The sequence below is a fragment of the Vigna unguiculata genome, chromosome 7, assembly GCF_004118075.2.
Source record: "Vigna unguiculata cultivar IT97K-499-35 chromosome 7, ASM411807v1, whole genome shotgun sequence".
Classification (NCBI taxonomy): domain Eukaryota; kingdom Viridiplantae; phylum Streptophyta; class Magnoliopsida; order Fabales; family Fabaceae; genus Vigna; species Vigna unguiculata.
Genome location: NC_040285.1, coordinates 36,831,417 through 36,852,826, shown reverse-complemented (window position 1 = coordinate 36,852,826; position 21,410 = coordinate 36,831,417). Strand labels below are relative to the sequence as shown.

The following is a 21,410-nucleotide window of genomic DNA, read 5'->3' as shown; positions in this document are numbered from 1 at the left end:
AAAAAATAAGATGTCGCTCTATGATGTTGCGATAAATATATCACATGTATTTGATCGATATGTTTAATTTTAGAATAATAAATTATGATAATTGATCTATACATATTAAAAAATATACAATAATTATTAAAAATATGATAAATATATTATTATTATTATTATTATTATTATTATTATTTGAATCTAAATTAAAATCATGTATTAAGTAAAATTTTAAACATAAAATATTATAATTTTTGTCATCATAAAAATATTATATTTTATAAATTAAATATTTTATTAATAAATATTAACAAAATATCATAAAATAAATGTATCAAATACAGACACATAATCTAAATTAAATTATTAGTGTATCATATATGCCAATGTTATCGCATCTCCTACAAAAAGAATGTGTATTTTACACTTAATTTTCATAAAATAATAGAAAATAATGTATCATGTAGATATCTCACGAGATAGGTATGTAATTTACAATAAATATATAAAAGCAACGAAACAACAATATTCATTTCATTATAATAAATGAATTTATCATTATTTCTATATAATATCAAGATAACTGGCTAATATGGCAATTTATTAACATATTATTATATATTTCTTAATCAGTCTCCCGACGAATAAATATATTAATTTTGTATTTATTAATTATAGTATTATTTATATTTATTAACTACTATAATAAGAAATATTAATTTAATTTTGATATAATTTTAATTCATGAATTGTTATAATAAATCATAAATTTATTAATTTATTTGTATTAATCGAAGTGCTAATTTATTAATTTATATATTAATTTATATTTATTAATCAATGACTAATTGTAATTTTATATTAATGTATATAATTTATATTAAATGTAGTATAGTAAATAATGATAAATATGTTGTCAATTAATATATTAGTAAACATAAATAATTTATTACATATATTATATGAGAAAGGGTATAGTCACTTCAAGAATAATTTTAACAAATATAATATTGACTATTTTTTTTCCTTCAAATGTGACTGAAATTTTTTATTAGAATTGGATTTAAAAGAAATGAGATTGGGGAATAAATTTTTTAATTCTATTGTTTTAGTAATTTGACGTGTCCTCGATTTGCATATTATATAATATGATATAATATTTATGGTTATATATACTTATTAGAAAAATAAATTTATTAATATTAAATTAATTATTAAAGTATTAACTTATCGTAAATAAAAGAACAGTTGAAGAGTTTGAATGATAATTATCAATTACCATTGGTCCCTGTTGGACTAAAGGCCCGTAAAAGAATACAGTGATTTTATCTTGGGTTTGTAAAGCATAGCCCATAAAACATTATGTATTACATTAAGAGAATATGTTTCTTAACATTTTAACCCCTTAGCTCTGCTAATTTTTATTTTTTTATTATTGGTCATCAATAATTTCAAAAGGAAAATGATATTTTAATTAATCTTTTTTGACCCATTTTTAATTCAGTACTTCAATTATCATTAGATAATTTATTTTGATTCTTTTTAGTGATATAATATAATGATCTAATGGTGATTAAAATAGTAAATTAAAGTGGATTAAAAAAAATTATCCATTTCGAAATCTAATATAAAAGAACGAGACAACTAAAAGTATATTTTTATCTCTCCTTACAACTCCTTTCTTTTCTAACTATTTTAAAAAAACATTTGTATGCGTATTTGATTTTGTAATTTTAAATTTTAAATTTCAAAATGATTTGAAAAATTTACAAACAAATTATCTTTATGATTTTTTAATAAGTGTATGTTTGAATTTCATCCGAAAGAACCTACAATTTTTGTAATCATTTTATCTCTTTTCTTGTTTGCATTGGAATTTAAAATTATATATTAAATAATAACGAACTAAAATTTTTAATAAATTAACATTAGTTTATACATCATCTAAGGGGTAGAAATTTTCTCTTATAATTTTTTCTAATTTTTATTTTTAATGTTTGAATTGTTGTTTATTAAGAGGAGTTTTTTTTTCTCTTATTTTTCTATCTTAAAATTTCTTGTTAAAAAAAAATTCCAAAAAATTATTTCTGTGAATCGAAATTTATAACTTTTCAAAGCTATAAAAGTAAATTTATGAATTTCAATAAACAAACACATGATTTAATAAGAAAAAATATTAATTTTAAACAAAAAACATTTTAATTTCTTACGATTTTAATTATACATTCATAATTTTGGACCCCTTCCCTTCGCATATAATTTCTCAAACTAATGAAAACAAAGTCAATATAGGTCTATCTCTACCTTTTTATTTGTCAATCATTAATCAAAGAATTTGCGAGGCATGATATTTTTTAAATAAAATTATATTAGGTGTCACTTTAAACTTTTGATATGTCAGTTATATTAACAATATATCTATGTTTTAGGGAAATACTTAAAGAAAAAAGTCAAAGGATAAAATAATGGATATAAGATGTAATTAAAAATTTGTGATGTAAAAATAATTAGAGCCGTCAAAATGGATTGGAATTCACGAGTCAATTCGGTCTATTATGGATTCGGGTTGGGTTGAATTTTTTTTATAAAATTTAATACGAGTTGATTTTTAACTTGACTCATCTAGAACCCGACTTAATCAGGTTGAACTGTGTGAGCTGGGTTGGCTCATCAACCCACAAATAAAGGGTCACAAAAGTACTTTTTTGTTAAATTGAGTTTTGCATTTGGGTCAGGTTAGGTTGTTTTTAGTTAATACATAGATAATTTGTATTTTTGTTATTTTGATTTGTATGTAGATTGTATTAAAATTTATTTAAATTTTAATTAGAATTATAATTTAGTTTTGATTGAAAAAATAAATAAAAAGATTGTATTTTTTTAATTAAGTAAGTTTATAAGTCAACCCGTTTAATCCATCAATCTGTGGTGGGCCAGACCAGATTTAAATTCTTTTTCTCGTTAATAAATAAAAGAAATTGAGTTGACTCATTAAATAATTAAGTCGTATAGATCAAGCCGAACCAAACCAAATTACATGCATGGACAACTATAAAAATAATAGTATCTCTCGTGTACTTTTTTATATTGACGGACAAGGATAAATCATATGCGTCAATAACCAACATAATAATTAAATAATACCCAACTTTTTTGTACAACCAAAAATTTTAATTAAAAAATTACAAACAAATGTCTGCAATGTATATTATGTAAAAAATACAAATCAAGAACCGAATATGGTAACCTGTGAATGATAACTTCCAATTTGGTCTGCAACCATAATCACATATTAAGAGCAAAGATTATATAACTTCCTCGTTTAGGACTAATAATAAAAAGAAATAAAAGACATAAAAAGGAAAATTAATTGGGACAGGTGTAAAACAAAGATTGAGTGATATAAAAGAGAGAGAATAGTTTCCCCAGAAAGAGTGCAATGCCAAAAGGAGGTATTGTCTCTGTGTTTGTTTAGTTTATCTGGGAGCATGTCGAAGAATAAAAAGTCTAGCTTGGGTCGTCAAAAGATCCCAATAGAGAAAATACCGAAGAAGAGTCATTTGCAAGTCACATTCTCCAAACGTCGTTCGGGAGTGTTCAAGAAAGCCAGCGAACTTTGCACCCTCTGTGGCGTAGAGATCGCGATCGTGGTTTTCTCTCCTGCAGACAAAGCCTTCTCTTTTGGCCACCCAGAAGTTGAGTCCCTCATCGATCGCTACACCACGCGGAACCCTCCGCAAGATTCCAGTGCGCACCACCTCGTTGAGGCTCATCGGAATGCGAACGTTCGTGATCTCAACATGCAACTCACTCAGGCTTTTAATCTTCTCGAGGTTGAAAAGAAGCGAGGGGATGATCTGGATCACGTGAGGAAAGCTAGGCAGAGACAATTTTGGTGGGAGAGTCCCATTGATGAGCTTGGATTGCATGAACTGCTCCAGTTAAAGGCCTCCATTGAGGAGCTCAAGAAGAACATAGAAAAACATGCCACCAAATTCATCATTGACCACTCCACTGCTATATCTTCTTCGTCGATTCTTGGACCTAGTAATGGATTTGGTGCACTTGAACAACGGTATGAACCTGATGCTGGGATTGCCATGGCTTCTTCACTTCCTAATGCTCATTATCTCGCCTTTCGAAATGGGTATCTTTGATCTTGTTCTGTTCTTTTCGGAGGGGTGAATCAGAAACACTGGTAAGGTTGGTTTATTGTGGTTGAAAATAATTTGTCCATTATTACATATAATTAATCAAGGACTCTGGACAAGTGAATAAAACTTCACCTTTTGGTTTTGGACAAGTGAATAGAAGATCAAATTAAATTTAACACTAAAAGTATAGTTTCTTTGATTTTTGTTTATCTTATTTATTAAATAAAGTATGCTTGTAGTTTGTAGTTCAAAGCAACCGTTTTAGTTTATTTACTGTCGTTTATAAACCAGTTATTGTTTAGATTCAAAAGTAATAAGAACTTCTGATAGAAACGAACACATGTATGTATATTGAAAATTACACTGAATTGACTTAGAATGATACTAAAGACCTGAACCTTCATCATTTAAATAATAAGATTCTAATCATTAAGTGTGATGAAGGAGTGGATGTGGAGTACACTATATCATGTGGATGATGTGTAGAAATATCGATGTATCAATGAATCTAGAAAAAAAAAAGCATTAGCTTCATAACTTTTATTAACTATTTTAAAAGAATGGAAAATGCAATTTAAATATCCAAATACAGTGTGTTGAAGGAAGTTACAAATAAACTCAATAAAATGTTGAATATGGTCTTTTCATTGAATCATGAGGAGATTCTAAATCAATGATACCAAATTCCACCCATTTATAATTCATGTATAAATTTATATGAATTCATTTGAAATCTATTTTATTATAGCATTTGATGGTAAGCCATATCACAACGAATCGTAACATATAAATGGTGAATTTTAAGGTTTTAATAATTGTTGAACACTAACAAAAAATATGAGATATAATATTGAGGAATATGAATAGACTGATAAAAATATGTGTTAATAAATATGACTGTCTCTTGGCCGAGGAGAAAGAAATGAAGAGATATGAATTAAATAAATTAGATATGGCAAAGAAATTAACCATACTTTACTGATAGACTTAGTTTATCACGCAATATTAAGCGATAAAAAGCTATTTGAATTAAAAAAATATCACATCACGTAATAGTTACACACAAGTTTCAGTGGGTATCTATTTTTATTTTCACAATAAAATTTGGAGCCAATTAAGCATGCTACCACCAACCCACCAACCCTTGTGTGTATCAATCTCAATTATCGTAATAAACTAACCAGCTGACACATTACAAATAAAAACAGTTATAAATTATTTTAAAAAAGTTTCTTTGAAAAATATTATTGTAAATTCTATTTATCGAATACAATTTCATAACTGAGATCATGGAATGAAGTAAAATTTTGTCATATTAAGAGTTTGGAGAAAACTGTGAATCATGGAAACATAAGTCTCTGTTAACATCTGGATAGAGAAATAAAGGTCATTTTGAAGTCCATTGTTGTAAGAATAAACAGACAGCAAGGTTCACAAATGTATTAAAATAAAAATAAAATAACATTTTAGTTATTTATAAAAGAGGAAATAAATAAAGAACAAAATTACCTCTCTTTATAATCGATATCTTCATTAAGATTCATCTTAAACACCATCCTTTATCCACTAGAACTGATGTAATGAAAAAATGGCCTATAGAAAAAAATAGAAAGAACGAGAAGAAGTTCACGCAAAAATAAGTGGAACAAAAGTAGTAGACAGCGGAACGTAGCAACAAATTACACACATCCAGACCTTGATACAATCATTAAAAATATCCTCTAAACTGTGTTTGCGCCTTTAAAGATCTTGCCTTGTCACAACTTTGTGTAAAGCAAACAGATTCTAACAACTGGGTCAGAAGAAAAACTAGAACCCAATGACCTTCTTTCCACTTCATTCTGCGGCACTTTCGTCATCTACTTCATTTCTGATATCTGGCAATGTATCGAGATCGGTTCGCATTTCGGCCGCATCCTCATGGATATGATTATCAGAAGAATCGATGGCATCAAGTTCAGCTGAATCCAAAGTTTCATTGGCAGCGGAAGAGTCTGATGTTTCATCAGTTTCATTTGTTTGAGTTTCTTCTTTGGACGTTTCATCCTTCGTGGCATCAGCATTCTGTGTTTCACTCGTTTCATTGTTGTCTTGGGACTTGCCACTTTCAGAGCTATCAGATTCAGACCTCTCATTTCTGTAAGGGTTCTCAGTTACATTTGAAGCTGCTAGATTAGATGATTCTCCTCCAGCTGCATCTCCATTTTCAGTTTTAACAGAGTCAGCCGAATCCGTGTTGTGCAGCTGTTCTTCAGAATTTCCATTGCCACTCTGCTCTAATCCCTCTGTTTGCACAATTTTCACATCTTCAGTGATTGTGTTGTTCGTGGTGTTCTGAGCTTGGTCAGATTCGGCTAATAACACTGTTTTATTTTGTTCAGATGAACTTGTAGTGTCATTACCAGCTTCAGTCAAGTTATTGGTCACTACTGTCAGATTACTGCCTGGTTCCAAGTGGCTCTCAGAGTTTGTTGAGGTTGTTTTGTTTAGCAATGAGCTATCATCCACAGGGTTGGACAATGTATTATTTCCAGTCTCTTTAACAGCAGTTTCATTTGAAGAAATCCCGTCAATCACATCACCTTCTGAAGCCCTCAAATCTGAAACATTTTGATTCTCGACACTTTCATCTGAATTAGTTGCCTCGTTTTCAGATTTTGTGATATTCATTTCTGAGTTTTCATGAGAGTTTTCCAAGCTAACTGTCTCAGTTTCAGTGCTAGTTGCATGAGTATCATGAGCCACAGCACTAGAAGCATCATCCCCCTTGTAATGTTCCTCCCGGGCCTCATGATTGTTGTGGTTTTCAACTAAACCTCCTTTTTCATCATCCCCATTTCCGTTCTCCTTCTCATCAGCCTCTTGTTCTTTCTCTTTCTCTTCGTCCAAGAACTCATCATCACGATCAGTAGTATCCACCTCTGATTTCTCTTGATCATTTTCATCAATCTCGTCGTCTCCTACCCCTCTTCCTTCATCTTCAACATCTTCACTTTTGTTTTCATCCTCCTCCCGCTCTTCTCCTCCCTGTTTATCTTGTTCTTCCCCTTGTTCTCTGCCTTCGTGCTTGTTATCTTCATGTTCCTCAGTTTCATGCTTGCTTCCGTCTTCCTGTTCTTCGTGATCATGTTTATTTTCTTCATCCTCTTCAATACGTTCATCTTCCTCATCTTCATCATGTTTTTCGTCATGCTTACCTGGCAGAAGATCTTTTCTACCAAGTTTCGGGATCGGATCTGTCTGGGTACTGACAGAAAGTTTTACATCCTTTTTCTCAAATTCCTTCTTCTTATCATGATTGTGCTTAACCTGGTAGATCAACCAGAAGCAAACACCAAGCAACAGGAGAACTTGCAGAACATGCTTTACCTTGATGCCTTTGGACCTATGATTCCTACTTGGAAACCGTTTTATCATGTTTAACTTATTTGGAAACCCCTGATGTCTTCTCCAAAATGGTAAGCAGAAACAATCTGCTTTGGACAGGAAAAGCAATATTAAGGATCCGTGTAAGCTATGCTTCTTATAGTAAAGATATAATTACAAAGAAAAATACATACAAAATACCAAGTGTTTGTATCTATCAAACATTTACCAGAGCCTTCATTGACAGCAATTAAGAAATGTGGAAATGAAAAGGACTATTAAAGGGGAAACACAAATTTTACTCCATTTCAAAACATTTTCTCTGTTGGTACAACTGTGGAAAAAAAAAAAAACTCTAAACAATTATGGTTCACTCACAAAAGGCAGATTATACCAAATATGGCATTTTCAAAAAAATTTGGTTAGGGTAACTATACATACATATGTATATAAAGAATATAATTAATTATAAATATGATTACATTTTATAAATAGTAAAAACATAAATAAACATAATTTACAAAATAACATGAAAACAACACGACCAAAACATATCTCATAATAAAAAACTAAAATATGTAATTCTTAAACAAAAATAGATATAAGACCTAAACATAACTATGGTATCATCCTTTAACAGTTTTAATCTCATCATTTCCTTCTCCAACATCTTTGAAAAAAAAAATCTTTCAAAAATAATTCATCGGTAGAAAGACTAGCAAATGTCAAAAGCTTCAGCCCCTTCAGGTGTGTGGATCACATTCACATCTCCAACAAATTCTCATATTTAGTTTTTACCCTCTTTATAATTATTACCCTTTTATGAGAGGAGACAAATATTTGTATATAGAAAAACTAAATGTTTAGTTCCTTTACGATTAATCTATTTCTTTTCATAGAATAGATAAATGGATGTGTTCTAGTTCCTCTAACAACAAGAAGACAATGAGGGTTGTGAAAGAGTTTCAATGCAATTTACTGAAGCCTAGAAATTGCAACACTCTATATGACCCACCATTCTTTTGGTTTCAAGTTCCATCTAACCTGCAAAGAATCAAATTGGACAATATCTTCTCTTTTATTTGAAATTTTGTATTCATTTGACTTGAATACATGTCCAATAGTACTAAAAACGTACCCATACCTACCCAAATGAAGTATCCATCCTTTTTGTAAAATATTTCTGGTGCGTAGCTATGAGTACCCAACGAGTAGGATACGGGTATGTACCTGGTTCGGATACAGCATGGTTTTAGCAGTACCCGTGCTTCTGATACACATTCTAATCAAGGTATTCCCCAGGGGATTTTCCAATCCAGAAAACCATGTTAAACTACACATTAACAAGGATCGAATTTTCATTCTTAACTTCCACGGCAAGTGACATCCTCATTTATGTTACTAGGCAAATCAACTCGAAAAACAGTGTAATGGTTCATTTCAGTTTATGCTATGCACTTCGACCACACAAAAATCAATGATTTCCAAGAAAAGAGAAAAACCAGTATTATGGGGTTTCAGGGAAACAATCACACAAAGGAACAAAATCATAGATAATAAACCACACGAAATCCCTAGAATCCCCTTCCCCCCACAAGCAAAGGAAAAAAATCCCACACACAACAATCACCGAGAATCTCAAAACAAGAGAAGTTCATGACAAATTAATCCGAATATAAGCACACGCTCAGATTTTTTTTTTCCTTCTCAGTAAAACCCCATTTTGATCAAGAGCAAGCTTCAAGGGTTATAACCATTCTGAAGAAAAAAAAATGTGAAAGGGGCAAACAGACATAAGGTCGGGTGCATATTGTCACTAAGAAAAAAATTGAATTTTTCAACCTTCCCCTGTTCCAAAATGAGTTCAGCACCCCAATCCCTCTTCCAGAATGGAAAAATAAAGAAAATTGGAGAAGGGGTAGAAAATTACCTGAATGAGCACGGAGAAGGAAACAGAAGCACGAAGAAAGGGTGAGAGTGAGTGGGAGTTGAGAAGGTGAGACTAAGACAAAAGTGGTGTCATTTAAGGATTTAGGTGTCAAAGTGGTTTCATAAGAAGCATGAGTGGTAGTGAGGAACACAGCGATCTAAAACAAGGAAGTTGCAATGTCCTTTGACCTCATTCTGAGTCTTAACCGTACACTAACCCCATACTTGCCAGGGTCATAAATAAAAAGCATTGTCCTTTTCTTCCTTCTTGGATGCACAAATTGTTAAATCAGAAGCTAAACGGATTTGGAAATGTTTGATAAATCAAGCAAGCCTTAGCATCAAGATGGCTTTAATTATTTTATTTTATTTTTGTAACCAATCATTTAAACTTAACCATGTTTCTAAAATATAGTCACATTTTATTTTTATTTTAAATATTTGTCTTCTAATCCTATTGTTTTATTTTCATTATTCTTTTTGTTAATAAACATGATCCAAGATATGACAATCAAATATTAGTATGTACTCTCATAGAGTTATTTTCACTGGTTGAATATTATTTTTACTTATACTGAAGGTAATTAATTTATTCTTATTATTCCTTTTAATATTAGTCTATTTATATTTTTTATTTAACATTTTTTAACATATTCAATAAGAAGTAAAAATAAATTAACTCTATGATATAGGTGTTATCATATCACCCAAGTTTTTTAGTCGAGATCTAATACCGAGAGTTCGTGTTTTCGATATCAAATTTGAAGTATTGATTATTCTAGAATTTGGAACTGTCCAATATTATATTTAAAAAATACCTGAAAAGAAAGAAAATATATTTAAATTATTTTTAATTTTGACTCTTAAATAATTTATATTAAAAAGATTAAAACATTAGGAAAGCGATTTTACATATAGTAAAACTTAATATATATTTTTTAAAGAAAAAAAAACGATTATATCTCATAAACTAAAACCTATTTATTATTTATGACTTAAGGGGTATCTATACTTGTACTCGAAAGGTTTATGAAATATAAACAAGTTTATATTGCTATGTTCTTTCATTTTCTTTCCTTTTGGTGCATTCAAAGTATTGGAATCATCATTGGTTGGTTGGGTTGTCACATTTAAATTTGTTTATTACCGAATACGTTTTACGATTTATTTTTCATATTTGAAAACTAGTGGAGAAGTAGCATAATTTGTATTTTAGACATAACGTAGACGATTAAGCAATTTTCTTTTTGTGAACTTTTAAGCATAATTTGGTCCAAGAATATAAATATATAGCTGTTGACAGACAAACAATTTTCTTGTGTAGAAGAGGCAAACAATTTTCAATAATTTATACAGGGTGGGGTTGACAGTTAGACCCCACATTTTAATTAATACTCATAAAGGTGTCTTCTTTCAGAAAATGTACAGCAAACTAAATGACCAACCCTTGTGATCTTTTTCACCCAATCAGCACTATGATTTTTTTTTTCTCAATTATGTTAAATATTTATTATTTACTCAAATATCACACATACGATTAAGATTTAGGATTCGGTGCCATAATTTTTGTTATATGCATAATCTGAGTTTTACCTTCATGATTCTTGTTTATGCTAGTTTGTCCCTTAATTATGTGTCGATCAGTGCAAACCGATCTTCGAATGTGTTCGATTTTGTCATATACCATTCGTCTCAGACTGTTTAACCGTTCCATTGTTCACCTTGGACCGTAGACTATACACGAATGTACTTTTAATTAAAATCTAAATACTATTAATTTTAAGTAAACATGCAATCATCATACCTTAGTTCTTAAATGTTTATGCCATATTTTTTAAAATTTACATTACAATTTTCTAATATCTTTTAACATATTTATTGCACAATTTTTATCTATCCACATTTTCATATCTAACAAATATAAAAAAAAAATCACTTAATTGTTTAATCCATTTTTTCATTACTTGTTGAGGTTCAATTTTTTTCACTTACATAAATTATAAAAATTTATATATATATATATATATATATATATATATTATTTTCACATTTACATTTACTTAATTTTTATTCTATTTAAAATTAAACAACTACTAATATTAGTTTTTAATTCAATAAAAAACACTAAATAATTACTTCTCTAAATATTCATTTTTTAGGAAATCATTTTTGCAATTATTTTTCTAATTAAGTAGTTATTAAATTAATTATTTTTATAAATTATTATTTGAGTTAAGTATAGTTTAGTTCCCAAACTTCAATGTAAACTTAGGATTCATCCCAAAAATTGATACATTTTGATACCAAAATTTTAAAAATTAAAAATTTGAATAGATATAATTATTTTATCCGATAACGTTAGTTTTTCTATGTTAGGTTTTTAAATGTGTGTTTCAAACTGACATTTGTATTTAAACATGTCAGATGATGCTAACAATTAAAACAGTAGCCTACAAGAAGATGATGTTAACAATTGAAACAGTAGCCTAAAAGATGTTTTACATGTTAAAAAGATCTCACACATTTTAAATAGTGAGATTATACCTATTTATTTTTAAAGTTTAAAGATAAAATTTTATCAAAATTTGACATAATTAATCCTTATTTTTTACGTAATAATAGTTTTTCAATAATAATTTCTTACTATATTTATCTTTTAAATCATTATTTTTTAACACATTTATTTTCCTCAAAAATTATTCCACAGTATAATTACCTTTTTAATTTTTAGTTTTCTAAATATTGCATATTTTTACACTTTTATCAAAAATATTTATTTTTAAAAGTAATATTTTTTTTACTTTAAATTTTTTTCAATCCCTTCTTTATATTTGAATGATAAAGAAAAGCTTCAACTCAAAATTTGATTCCATTAAACCGAATTTCAGCTAATTTGCTTACACATAATTATATTCAAATTTGTACTATCTTCTAGAAACCGAATTTTGAACGGCAAAAGTGATGTATACTATTTATATAAATATTTGGAAAGAAATATATACAATTTGAAGGAAAATTTTGTAATAATCGTAGGTTTATCATAAACTGCTTAGGTTGTGGTGTGAAAAGATTCAAAATAGTTATATTTACCTAAAAATGATTTTTTTTCTGAACCGATTAGTTTCAAAAAATAAAATATATCGTAATGAAAGTCTACAAATATGAGGCCAACCGAGATATTAAGTTCACTGGTTTGCAAAAGTCTGGTTCGTATAACCTGCATCTCGCGCGGGTTGGTCCACACAAAAAAAAAATTGTACTTGTGTAAATTGATTAATTTTTTTTTCTGAATTTTTGCATGAACATTCCAAATTCTTGTAAGAGTAGAAAAGACAAATGTTATGTATTTTTGAATGTGCTAAAATTTAAAAAATACATCGTGTATGTCAAAGTACAAATATAAATATGATGAAAATGTTGAATTTTCAATTTATCATTCAACTCTCCAAAGACTTTGTTTAATTTGGTGAACTTATTAAAGTTTCTCAATTTATTGAACATCAAAAGTTTTATCATAAGAATATTTAAAAAAAAAAAGGCCGATCCATGGGCTCGTAGGCCATAACATATGCGGGGTAGACTAGACTTTTCAGCCCGCATTTTTAACACAGGACGGGCCAATCTGGCTCACATTTTACAGGCCAAATACAGGACGGACCGACCCACGTTGTCACGCCTACTTCTCCCAAAGAACATTTAAAAAAATAAAAAAATAAAAATTATTTTTTACGTAACTTATAGTTTACTTATTTACAAGTTAATTTGTAGAAAAATATATTTTTAACTCAGATATAAATTAATTTTAACTTATGTAAACTTTAACTTTGTGTATCTTTTTAATTTTGTTTTTGGAAAATGATTTTTTGACAACTTTCTCTTATAATCTTAGGTGTCATTTTTTAAATGGTTTTCAATTTTTTCTTTTTCTCATTCTCAATATTCCAAAAACAATTAGAATATGACACCTCTCATGTTGTAAAAGAAAGTTGTCAAAATTTAGTAGTCAAAATATCATTGTTTTTTTTTTTATAAAACTCGTCTAAACACGTTGGAATAGTTAATGGAATTGTTTGTCTTAAGTGCCATTCAATTTCTGATTTTACATTTAATCCACTGTATCTTAAAGTAAACTATAGTTCCGTCTATAGATGCTGATATTAAAAAGAAAAAAATAGTTCCCACACTATATATAGATATCCCCATCTACTTTTTTGTGAATATAATTTTTTTGCTTTTTGAGGAAATTCTTTGTGAATACTTATTCATAGGCAACGAATAAAAAATGTAGATACGAGTTTTAGTATAACTAACACAATAATGTGCCCTACAAGGGAAGGGAAGGAATAAACCTTATGAGAAGCCCATGGAAAAAAATGGAAGCTTTAAAACCAAGTTATCTTAAGAGAGAAAATCTAAGGAGGCAAGAAAGCAAATGTGTCGTCAGGTTCTGATTTCCGTAAACTTTCTACAGAGAAAAAGAGGTAAAAGGCCTTGCTTGAGCAAGCACAAGTGTGTATCCAAAGACTGGTACATATTTTATTTATTATCCTTCTTCTGATCAATGCCATCAAAATAAGTTTCGTTGCCGCAAGTTATGTTGGATGTGGATTTTTTGGAAAGAAACTCTAGAATTCATCTTACAAACTGTTCTTTGTTAGCAGGCAACTAATTAAACATGTTTGGTTCATAACACTGGAGACAGCAACTACGAGATTCTCTCAAATATGTCAAAAGAACTTCACTTGATTATTCAATGCTAACGACATGATAATTCCAAAATGGAGGTTACAGTAGTCATTTACTAATAATGTAAACCTTAACGAATCCAGGTACTCTCATCAACGAAGATTCTGACAGCTAAAGATTCCTTTACTTCTTTCTAAAGATATTCTTAATTTAACAGAACTGTCGTTGTCCTTCCCATGCAATACCTATATATGCCTCATCAATTATCATTTGCAAGTTAGAGCCCTCAGACATATTCATTCACAGGAACCATGAAAAACTTCCACACGGCGCTTATCTTCTTCATCGGGTTTGTTTCCTTCAGTCTGTTTCAAGATTCAGCTGCATCTGTTGTTTCAACAGGAGACTTCAACAAGGACTTCTTTGTGATATGGTCTCCCACCCATGTGAACACATCCGCGGATGGACACACAAGGAGCTTGAAACTGGACCAAGAATCTGGTACTAACTCTAAACTTTAATTTAACTACCTGCAATATCGAAACCAAGTACCCTTTCTTAGTTTTGAGTTTGGGTTAATTCTTGTTGCAGGAGCTGGTTTTGCTTCAAACCAGATGTTTTTATTCGGGCAAATTGACATGCAAATCAAACTGGTGCCAGGTGATTCTGCAGGCACTGTCCTGGCCTATTATGTAAGCAACCCTTTTTACCCTTGTTTTTTCTGATTGCTAATTTGAATCATAAAAGTATACTAATTTAAGTTTGAGAAAAAAATATCACAGCTTACCTCTGATCAACCTAATCGAGATGAGATAGACTTTGAGTTTCTCGGCAATGTCTCCGGGCAGCCATATATTCTACAAACAAATATTTTCGCAGATGGAACAGACAACCGAGAGGAGAGAATTTATCTGTGGTTTGATCCAACAAAGGACTTCCATACTTATTCAGTGCTGTGGAATATGCACCAGATTGTGTAAGCCATGTTCTACAATCAATTTGAATGGCATGATTGTGTTTCCAAAGGGTTAGTTGAAATGCAAAAGATGAGTTTTTGTTTTGCAGTTTAATGGTGGATATGATTCCCGTGAGAGTTTACAGAAACCATGCAGAGAAGGGTGTTCCATTTCCTAGATGGCAGCCAATGAGTTTGAAAGCCACTCTGTGGAATGGTGATAACTGGGCTACAAGAGGTGGGGAAGATAAGATTGATTGGAGAAAGGGTCCCTTCATAGCTTCATTCAGAAATTACAAGATTGATGGCTGTGTATGGAAAGGGAACCCAAGGTTTTGCAGAGCAGCTAGCCCTGGCAATTGGTGGAACCAAAACAGCTCTAGCACACTCACATCTGCACAAAGAAGGTGGTTCAAATGGGTCAGGAAATACCACATGATTTATGATTACTGCCAAGACACTCAGAGGTTCCAAAACAATCTTCCAAGGGAATGTTCTCTTCCCAAATATTGATCACAAACGAGGATGTTTTAAAAGCTTTTAGCTTCAGATGTGTTCTTGCTGTTGCTCTCAAGTTTAATGCTAATTAGTTGAAAGCTAGCTTTCATATAAACTTGAGAACAAATACTAAATATATTAATAATTTTAGATAAATTTGATTTTAATATAAATTTTTATATAATATTAAAGGATTTGAGCTTATAAAATATACTAGTAATAATAATACATTTAATTTTAAAAAATATGCTAAAACTTCAAAAAAAAAAACTGTACAAAACCCTAACTTTATCACCAAATATTTTTTTTTTTAAATAGTTTTAATGGTTCCCATAACTAAATTGGCATGTTAACCGAAGTATATTGGTAGTATGGGTTACTTAATTTACCGATATATTATTTTTAAACAAGATAGATCAACATGTCAATTCTAAGTTATTTCATCACGAGTAATTATTTTATTTATTAAATATCACTTATGAAAAAAATCTTAATCTTAATCTTGTATTTGAAATGTTAGTCTAATTCATCTCTGGAAAAGTATTAATCCAGTAGTAAAATCTCTAAAAAAGTAACTTTAAGTTTAATTTAATTGCCTATTAAAATAACTACATTTTCTCACATACTCTATTAATATTTGAAATAAAAATTAGTTCCTATTTAGTATCATTAAAATAATTTTAAAAATTGAATTTAGTTGTTTTAACTTTTTTTTCATATTTTAGAAAAAGAAAAAAAAAGTAAAATACAGTGGTAAGCTGAAACGTAAAACCACGTCGTTAAGGTATTTGTGCCACCCACAAACAGCTCAAGGCCAAGCCCAATATAGAGCCCAATTAAATAATGGCTATTGCTTTTTGCACCCTTATTTTCTGTCTGCACCCTTTCTTTCTTAGGTTTCGATCTTTCTTCAATGGAATTTGCTTCCTTAGGTCGCAAAGAGCATAATTAGATTCCGTAACATATATAATTCTAAATTTATATATCACTTTACTAATTAATTAATCACCATTAATAATTGCATCAAAATAGTATAAGGAATAAATATATAAAACCGTAACTTTAACTTTCGAAAAAATCAATTTATTATAATATTATATTATTATATGATGGGAGTTACTCCCAGATTCAGTTTTCTACCATCAAAATGAATAGAAAAAATACCGAAATCGAAAACCTTTTTCAGTTTAAAAAATATAATAATATTTTTTGCTTCAACGGTTTTTATTTGATGGAAGTCAACTTGCTGAGTAACAATTTTCCGTAGCATTCAATAATGTTAATGTCCATATATAACGTTCAGTTATATCTAATGCAAAGCACAATTCAATGTATATGTCACAGATTAGAAAAAAACTCGTATCACCCACACAGTCCCACTGTTGTGGCATGGACAACCAAGTTTATACATTAATCCAAAAATGAACAAAGTCTAATTTTGAAACCTTTACCAATACAAGGAATTAGAACAAAGCTATGAAGCTTGACAGTTTCGTCTCAGCTTTAACTATACATTTATCAATGTTCAATTTCCGAAACCAGTTAAACAATCACCATGAAAGTTTTCCATGGTTTTATTACAGTCAAATATAACATCATTTAATCACAATTAAATATTATGATTTCAAAAATCAATAATAAACAGCAGCAAACATTAACCAAAATGACTTACTCCAATGGAAGATTACAACTCATATTCATAACATGTACAACCGGAATATTGAATCTATATTCGTTAAAATTATGTATACTAGATATAAGGAGACAAAAATTAAAGAAAAATATCTTATATTGGTTTTGAGAATTTTTCTCTTCGAATATATTAATGTCTTACGTTTATTTACACTAAGAATGACCTTTCTTGTGTCAACCATTTATCTGTAAGAAAAAAATAACTTCAACATTATGATTCAAAAAGAGAAATTAATTTTAAAATTGTTCATTTTTTTTTCTCTAATGCAGAGTCAAGGTGTTTATTTTTGTTTCATCTCATGACAAATAGTAAAACCCACGTAGTTTTATTTTTGTTTTTATTTTGAAACTTCTACCTAGTACTGTTGATTTTAAGTAACAAATAAGATATTTTTATTAATCATATTAATAAAAATATATATTTGCTTACCAATCTAATCGACAGAGTCTTACCCAATTAATTTATAGATTTTCAGATTTTATATTAATTATACTTTTGGAGTTAGAAAAAATATAATAATATTTCACTTAAAAAGTATTAATTAATTAAAATTAAACTCTTTAATTTAATTAATAATATTTTTCTGTCCATCAAAGATGAAAATACTCATTAATGTGTGACCACATAAGATCATTATTAAACCCGTAATAAAGTAACTCATTAATTTATTAATCAAGGTTGACGTCTAGTAACATTTTTTAATGGTAGTATAATATGGATTATTTTTTCCTTTTAGAACCAAATGAAGATTTATATAATATTTCCTTTCATCATTATCGCTCTATGTTAACTCTAGAATATGATATAATTATCAAATTTCATAAGTTAACATATGATAAATGACTTGGAAAATTCCTTCCTTCTTTCATTCTTAAATTCATGTCCAAAATTTTTTATTTATGTAGAGCTCAACCTCATTAACAAGAGTTGATGAATTCTTTCTTGATTAATTATTAATTCCACAAGAATTTAATCATACCCGATAATCATTTAACTAATATCACAAAAAATTTCCAATATCAAAGTATAGAAAATAACTTTTAATTTCTATGATAATCTCAAATCTAAAAAAATTATATATTTTTTTAAAAGAATTTTTCATTGACATTGACAATTCAAATGTAATATTAACCGCTAGAAATTCTGCTTTAAGTTAGTTCAATGGTCATATGTCTGTTACAATTTATATGTATACTTTAAAAATAAAATGTTTTAATCTTTATTTTATAAAGACAACTACACATGTTTATTTATCTAGATTAATGATATTTTATCCTTAATAATCTTATGATAAAAAATAATTTAAATTAAAATTATATGAGACTCGATTTTCATTATTTTAATCTCTATTATAATAATAATAATAAGTCTCTTTAACTTTAATCGTATAAATTAAATAAATAATGCCAATGAAATAAATAATAATAAACATATAATTTTATTATTACTAAGTTAGTAGATTTGATACTGGGGATACCTCAAATCCAACCGCAATACCTATATATACATGGCTCATCGATTATCATTTACAAGTAAGAACCCTCAGACATATTCATTCACAGGAACCATGAAAAACTTCTACACGGCGCTTATCTTCTTCATCGGGTTTGTTTCCTTCAGTCTGTTTCAAGATTCAGCTGCATCTGTTGTTTCAACAGGAAACTTCAACAAGGACTTTTTTGTCATATGGTCTCCCAACCATGTGAACACATCCGCGGATGGACGGACAAGGAGCTTGAAACTGGACCAAGAATCTGGTACTAACTCTAAACTTTAATTTAACTACCTGCAATAATAAAACCAAGTACCCTTTCTTAGTTTTGAGTTTGGTTTAATTCTTGTTGCAGGAACTGGTTTTTCTTCAAACCAGATGTTTTTATTTGGGCAAAATGACATGCAAATCAAACTAGTGCCAGGTGATTCTGCAGGCACCGTCGTAGCCTATTATGTAAGCAACCCTTTACCCTTTTTTTCCGAGTGCTGATCTGAATCATAAAAGCATACTGATTTAAGTTTGACAATAAAATATCACAGCTTACCTCTGATCAACCAAAGCGAGATGAGGTAGACTTTGAGTTTCTTGGCAATGTCGCCGGACAGCCATATATTCTACAAACAAATGTTTTCGCTGATGGAACAGGCGAGCGAGAGGAGAGAATTCATCTGTGGTTTGATCCAACAAAGAACTTTCATACTTATTCAGTGTTGTGGAATATAAACCAGATTGTGTAAGCCATCTTGTACGATCAATGTTTAACCTGTTCAATCAGTTTGTATGTCATGTCAGCTTAAAAATGAGTTTTTGTTTTTCAGTTTTATGGTGGATACGATTCCGGTAAGAGTTTACAGAAACCATGCGGACAAGGGTGTTCCATTTCCTATGTGGCAGCCAATGAGTTTGAAAAGTACTCTGTGGAATGGTACCTGGGCAACACGAGGTGGACAAGATAAGATTGATTGGACAAAGGGTCCCTTCGTAGCTTCATTCAGAAATTACAAGATCGATGCTTGTGTATGGAAAGGGGACCCAAAGATTTGCAGTGCAGCTGGCCCTGGCAATTGGTGGAACCAAAACAGATTTAGCACACTCACACCTGCACAAATAAGGTTGTTCAAATGGGTGAGGAAGAACTACATGATTTATGATTACTGCCAAGACACTCAGAGGTTCCACAACAATCTTCCAAGGGAATGTTCTCTTCCCAGATATTGATCACAAACGAGGATGTTTTAAAAGCTTTTAGCTTCAGATGTGTTCTTGCTGTTGCTCTCCAGTTTAATGCTAGTTAGTTAAAAGCTGGCTTTCATATGCCCTGTATTCTTACAAGATTAGATTAGAATGGTGAAACACCAAATCTTTATTTCAACCTTAATAAAAATGAATAAGATGTTGAGATTTTAAAACTATATTCTACTGTACAAAAAAGATAAAATTAAAACACTAATTAAGAGTTTATCAAATTTTCAAATTAATTAAGAATTAAGATTTTATTGTTTGAATTCTAATAAATTTATATAGGCTTAAATACATCATTTACGAAAATCGAGACGAACAATGTATTTAAGTGATTTATATACTAAGAATTTAAAATATTTTAAAAATATTTATCATATTATTATCTATTAAGAAAAAAAAATATTAATAAAATTACTACATTACCTGTTTCTTTCTATTAACATGTATATACAATTATAACTATTTGATCATTTCCATATTTTATATTTTTGTATTATCTACCTTTTTTGAATAAAATAAAAAATTTAATTTTATTAAATTTTTTATTTACTTCACTTTTCTCTCTTCAATAACTATTTTCTTTATATAACATTTATATAACACAAACAATTCCTCATTTTCCAAATTATATAAAAAGGTTTAGTTTTAATAATTAATAACTATTTTATTATATAAAAATTACATATCCAAAAAACTATAAAAAATAGTAAAATATTCATAAAAAATATATTTATGATATTTTCTTTATAAAAAATATAATTATGGAACTATTATATTTAATCAAAAATTATTTAATAGATTAAATATGTTTTTTTATCTTTATATATTTTTTAAATACATGTTGTAAAATATATTTTATAAATAAATTTAAAACCCTTTAATATTTTAATTATAAATTTTTTTATTACTGATTTGTATTTTCATATATATATAGTAGTAAATTATGTTTTTTATATAGTTTAATTTATACAAAATTTAATTTCAATAATTAATAAATATTTTAAAACTACATATAAAAAAGTTACTATAAAAGAACTTAACAAAATAGTAGTTTAATTTAAAAATCATTTAAAAAAATCTGAATTCTATTAATTTTTTTTATTTTTTATTTACTTAATTTTTCTCTCTTCAATAACTATGTAGCCTAAACACTCTCTTATTTCCTAAGTTATATAAAAAGATTTAATTTTAATAATTATTAACTATTTTATTATATCAAAATTACATATCCAAAAAACTATAAAAAATAGAAAAATATTCATACAAAATATATTTATGAGATTTTTTTCATAAAAAAATATAATTGTAACTTTATTATATTTAATCAGTAATTATTTAATACATTAAATATGTTTTTATCTTCATATGATTTTTAAATATATGTTGTAAAATATATTTTATAAATAAATT

At 28.7% G+C, this 21,410-nt stretch overlaps 4 protein-coding genes across 5 annotated transcripts; 3 read left to right on the top strand and 1 right to left on the bottom strand.

Moving 5' to 3' along the window:
• Positions 1 to 3,220: 3,220 nt before the first annotated feature.
• Positions 3,221 to 4,242, top strand: LOC114189570 (agamous-like MADS-box protein AGL62). The gene has a single exon (XM_028078172.1). It carries the CDS (start codon positions 3,471 to 3,473, stop codon positions 4,137 to 4,139), a length of 669 nt encoding a protein of 222 aa, XP_027933973.1. The 5' UTR covers positions 3,221 to 3,470; the 3' UTR covers positions 4,140 to 4,242.
• Positions 4,243 to 5,646: 1,404 nt separating this feature from the next.
• LOC114191647 (dentin sialophosphoprotein-like) lies at positions 5,647 to 9,697 on the bottom strand. 2 transcript variants are annotated; one of them, XM_028080952.1, is made up of 3 exons: positions 9,433 to 9,689; positions 8,733 to 8,835; positions 5,647 to 7,609 (listed from the first exon to the last, which is right to left on the bottom strand). In XM_028080952.1, the coding sequence occupies exon 3, from the start codon at positions 7,551 to 7,553 to the stop codon at positions 5,973 to 5,975; it is 1,581 nt and encodes a 526-aa protein (XP_027936753.1). In that variant the 5' UTR covers positions 7,554 to 7,609; positions 8,733 to 8,835; positions 9,433 to 9,689; the 3' UTR covers positions 5,647 to 5,972. The 2 variants fall into 2 exon arrangements, with proteins under 2 accessions (XP_027936753.1, XP_027936752.1); XM_028080951.1 differs by lacking the exon at positions 8,733 to 8,835 and having other exon boundaries at positions 9,433 to 9,697.
• A 4,713-nt stretch (positions 9,698 to 14,410) lies between these two features.
• Positions 14,411 to 15,688, top strand: LOC114192347 (probable xyloglucan endotransglucosylase/hydrolase protein 10). The gene is made up of 4 exons (XM_028082042.1): positions 14,411 to 14,618; positions 14,709 to 14,809; positions 14,900 to 15,093; positions 15,183 to 15,688. The coding sequence occupies exons 1-4, from the start codon at positions 14,429 to 14,431 to the stop codon at positions 15,583 to 15,585; spliced, it is 888 nt and encodes a 295-aa protein (XP_027937843.1). The 5' UTR covers positions 14,411 to 14,428; the 3' UTR covers positions 15,586 to 15,688.
• A 3,142-nt stretch (positions 15,689 to 18,830) lies between these two features.
• Positions 18,831 to 20,070, top strand: LOC114192705 (probable xyloglucan endotransglucosylase/hydrolase protein 10). The gene is made up of 4 exons (XM_028082491.1): positions 18,831 to 19,020; positions 19,111 to 19,211; positions 19,298 to 19,491; positions 19,577 to 20,070. Exons 1-4 carry the CDS (start codon positions 18,831 to 18,833, stop codon positions 19,974 to 19,976), a joined length of 885 nt encoding a protein of 294 aa, XP_027938292.1. The 3' UTR covers positions 19,977 to 20,070.
• The last annotated feature ends 1,340 nt before the right edge of the window (positions 20,071 to 21,410 follow it).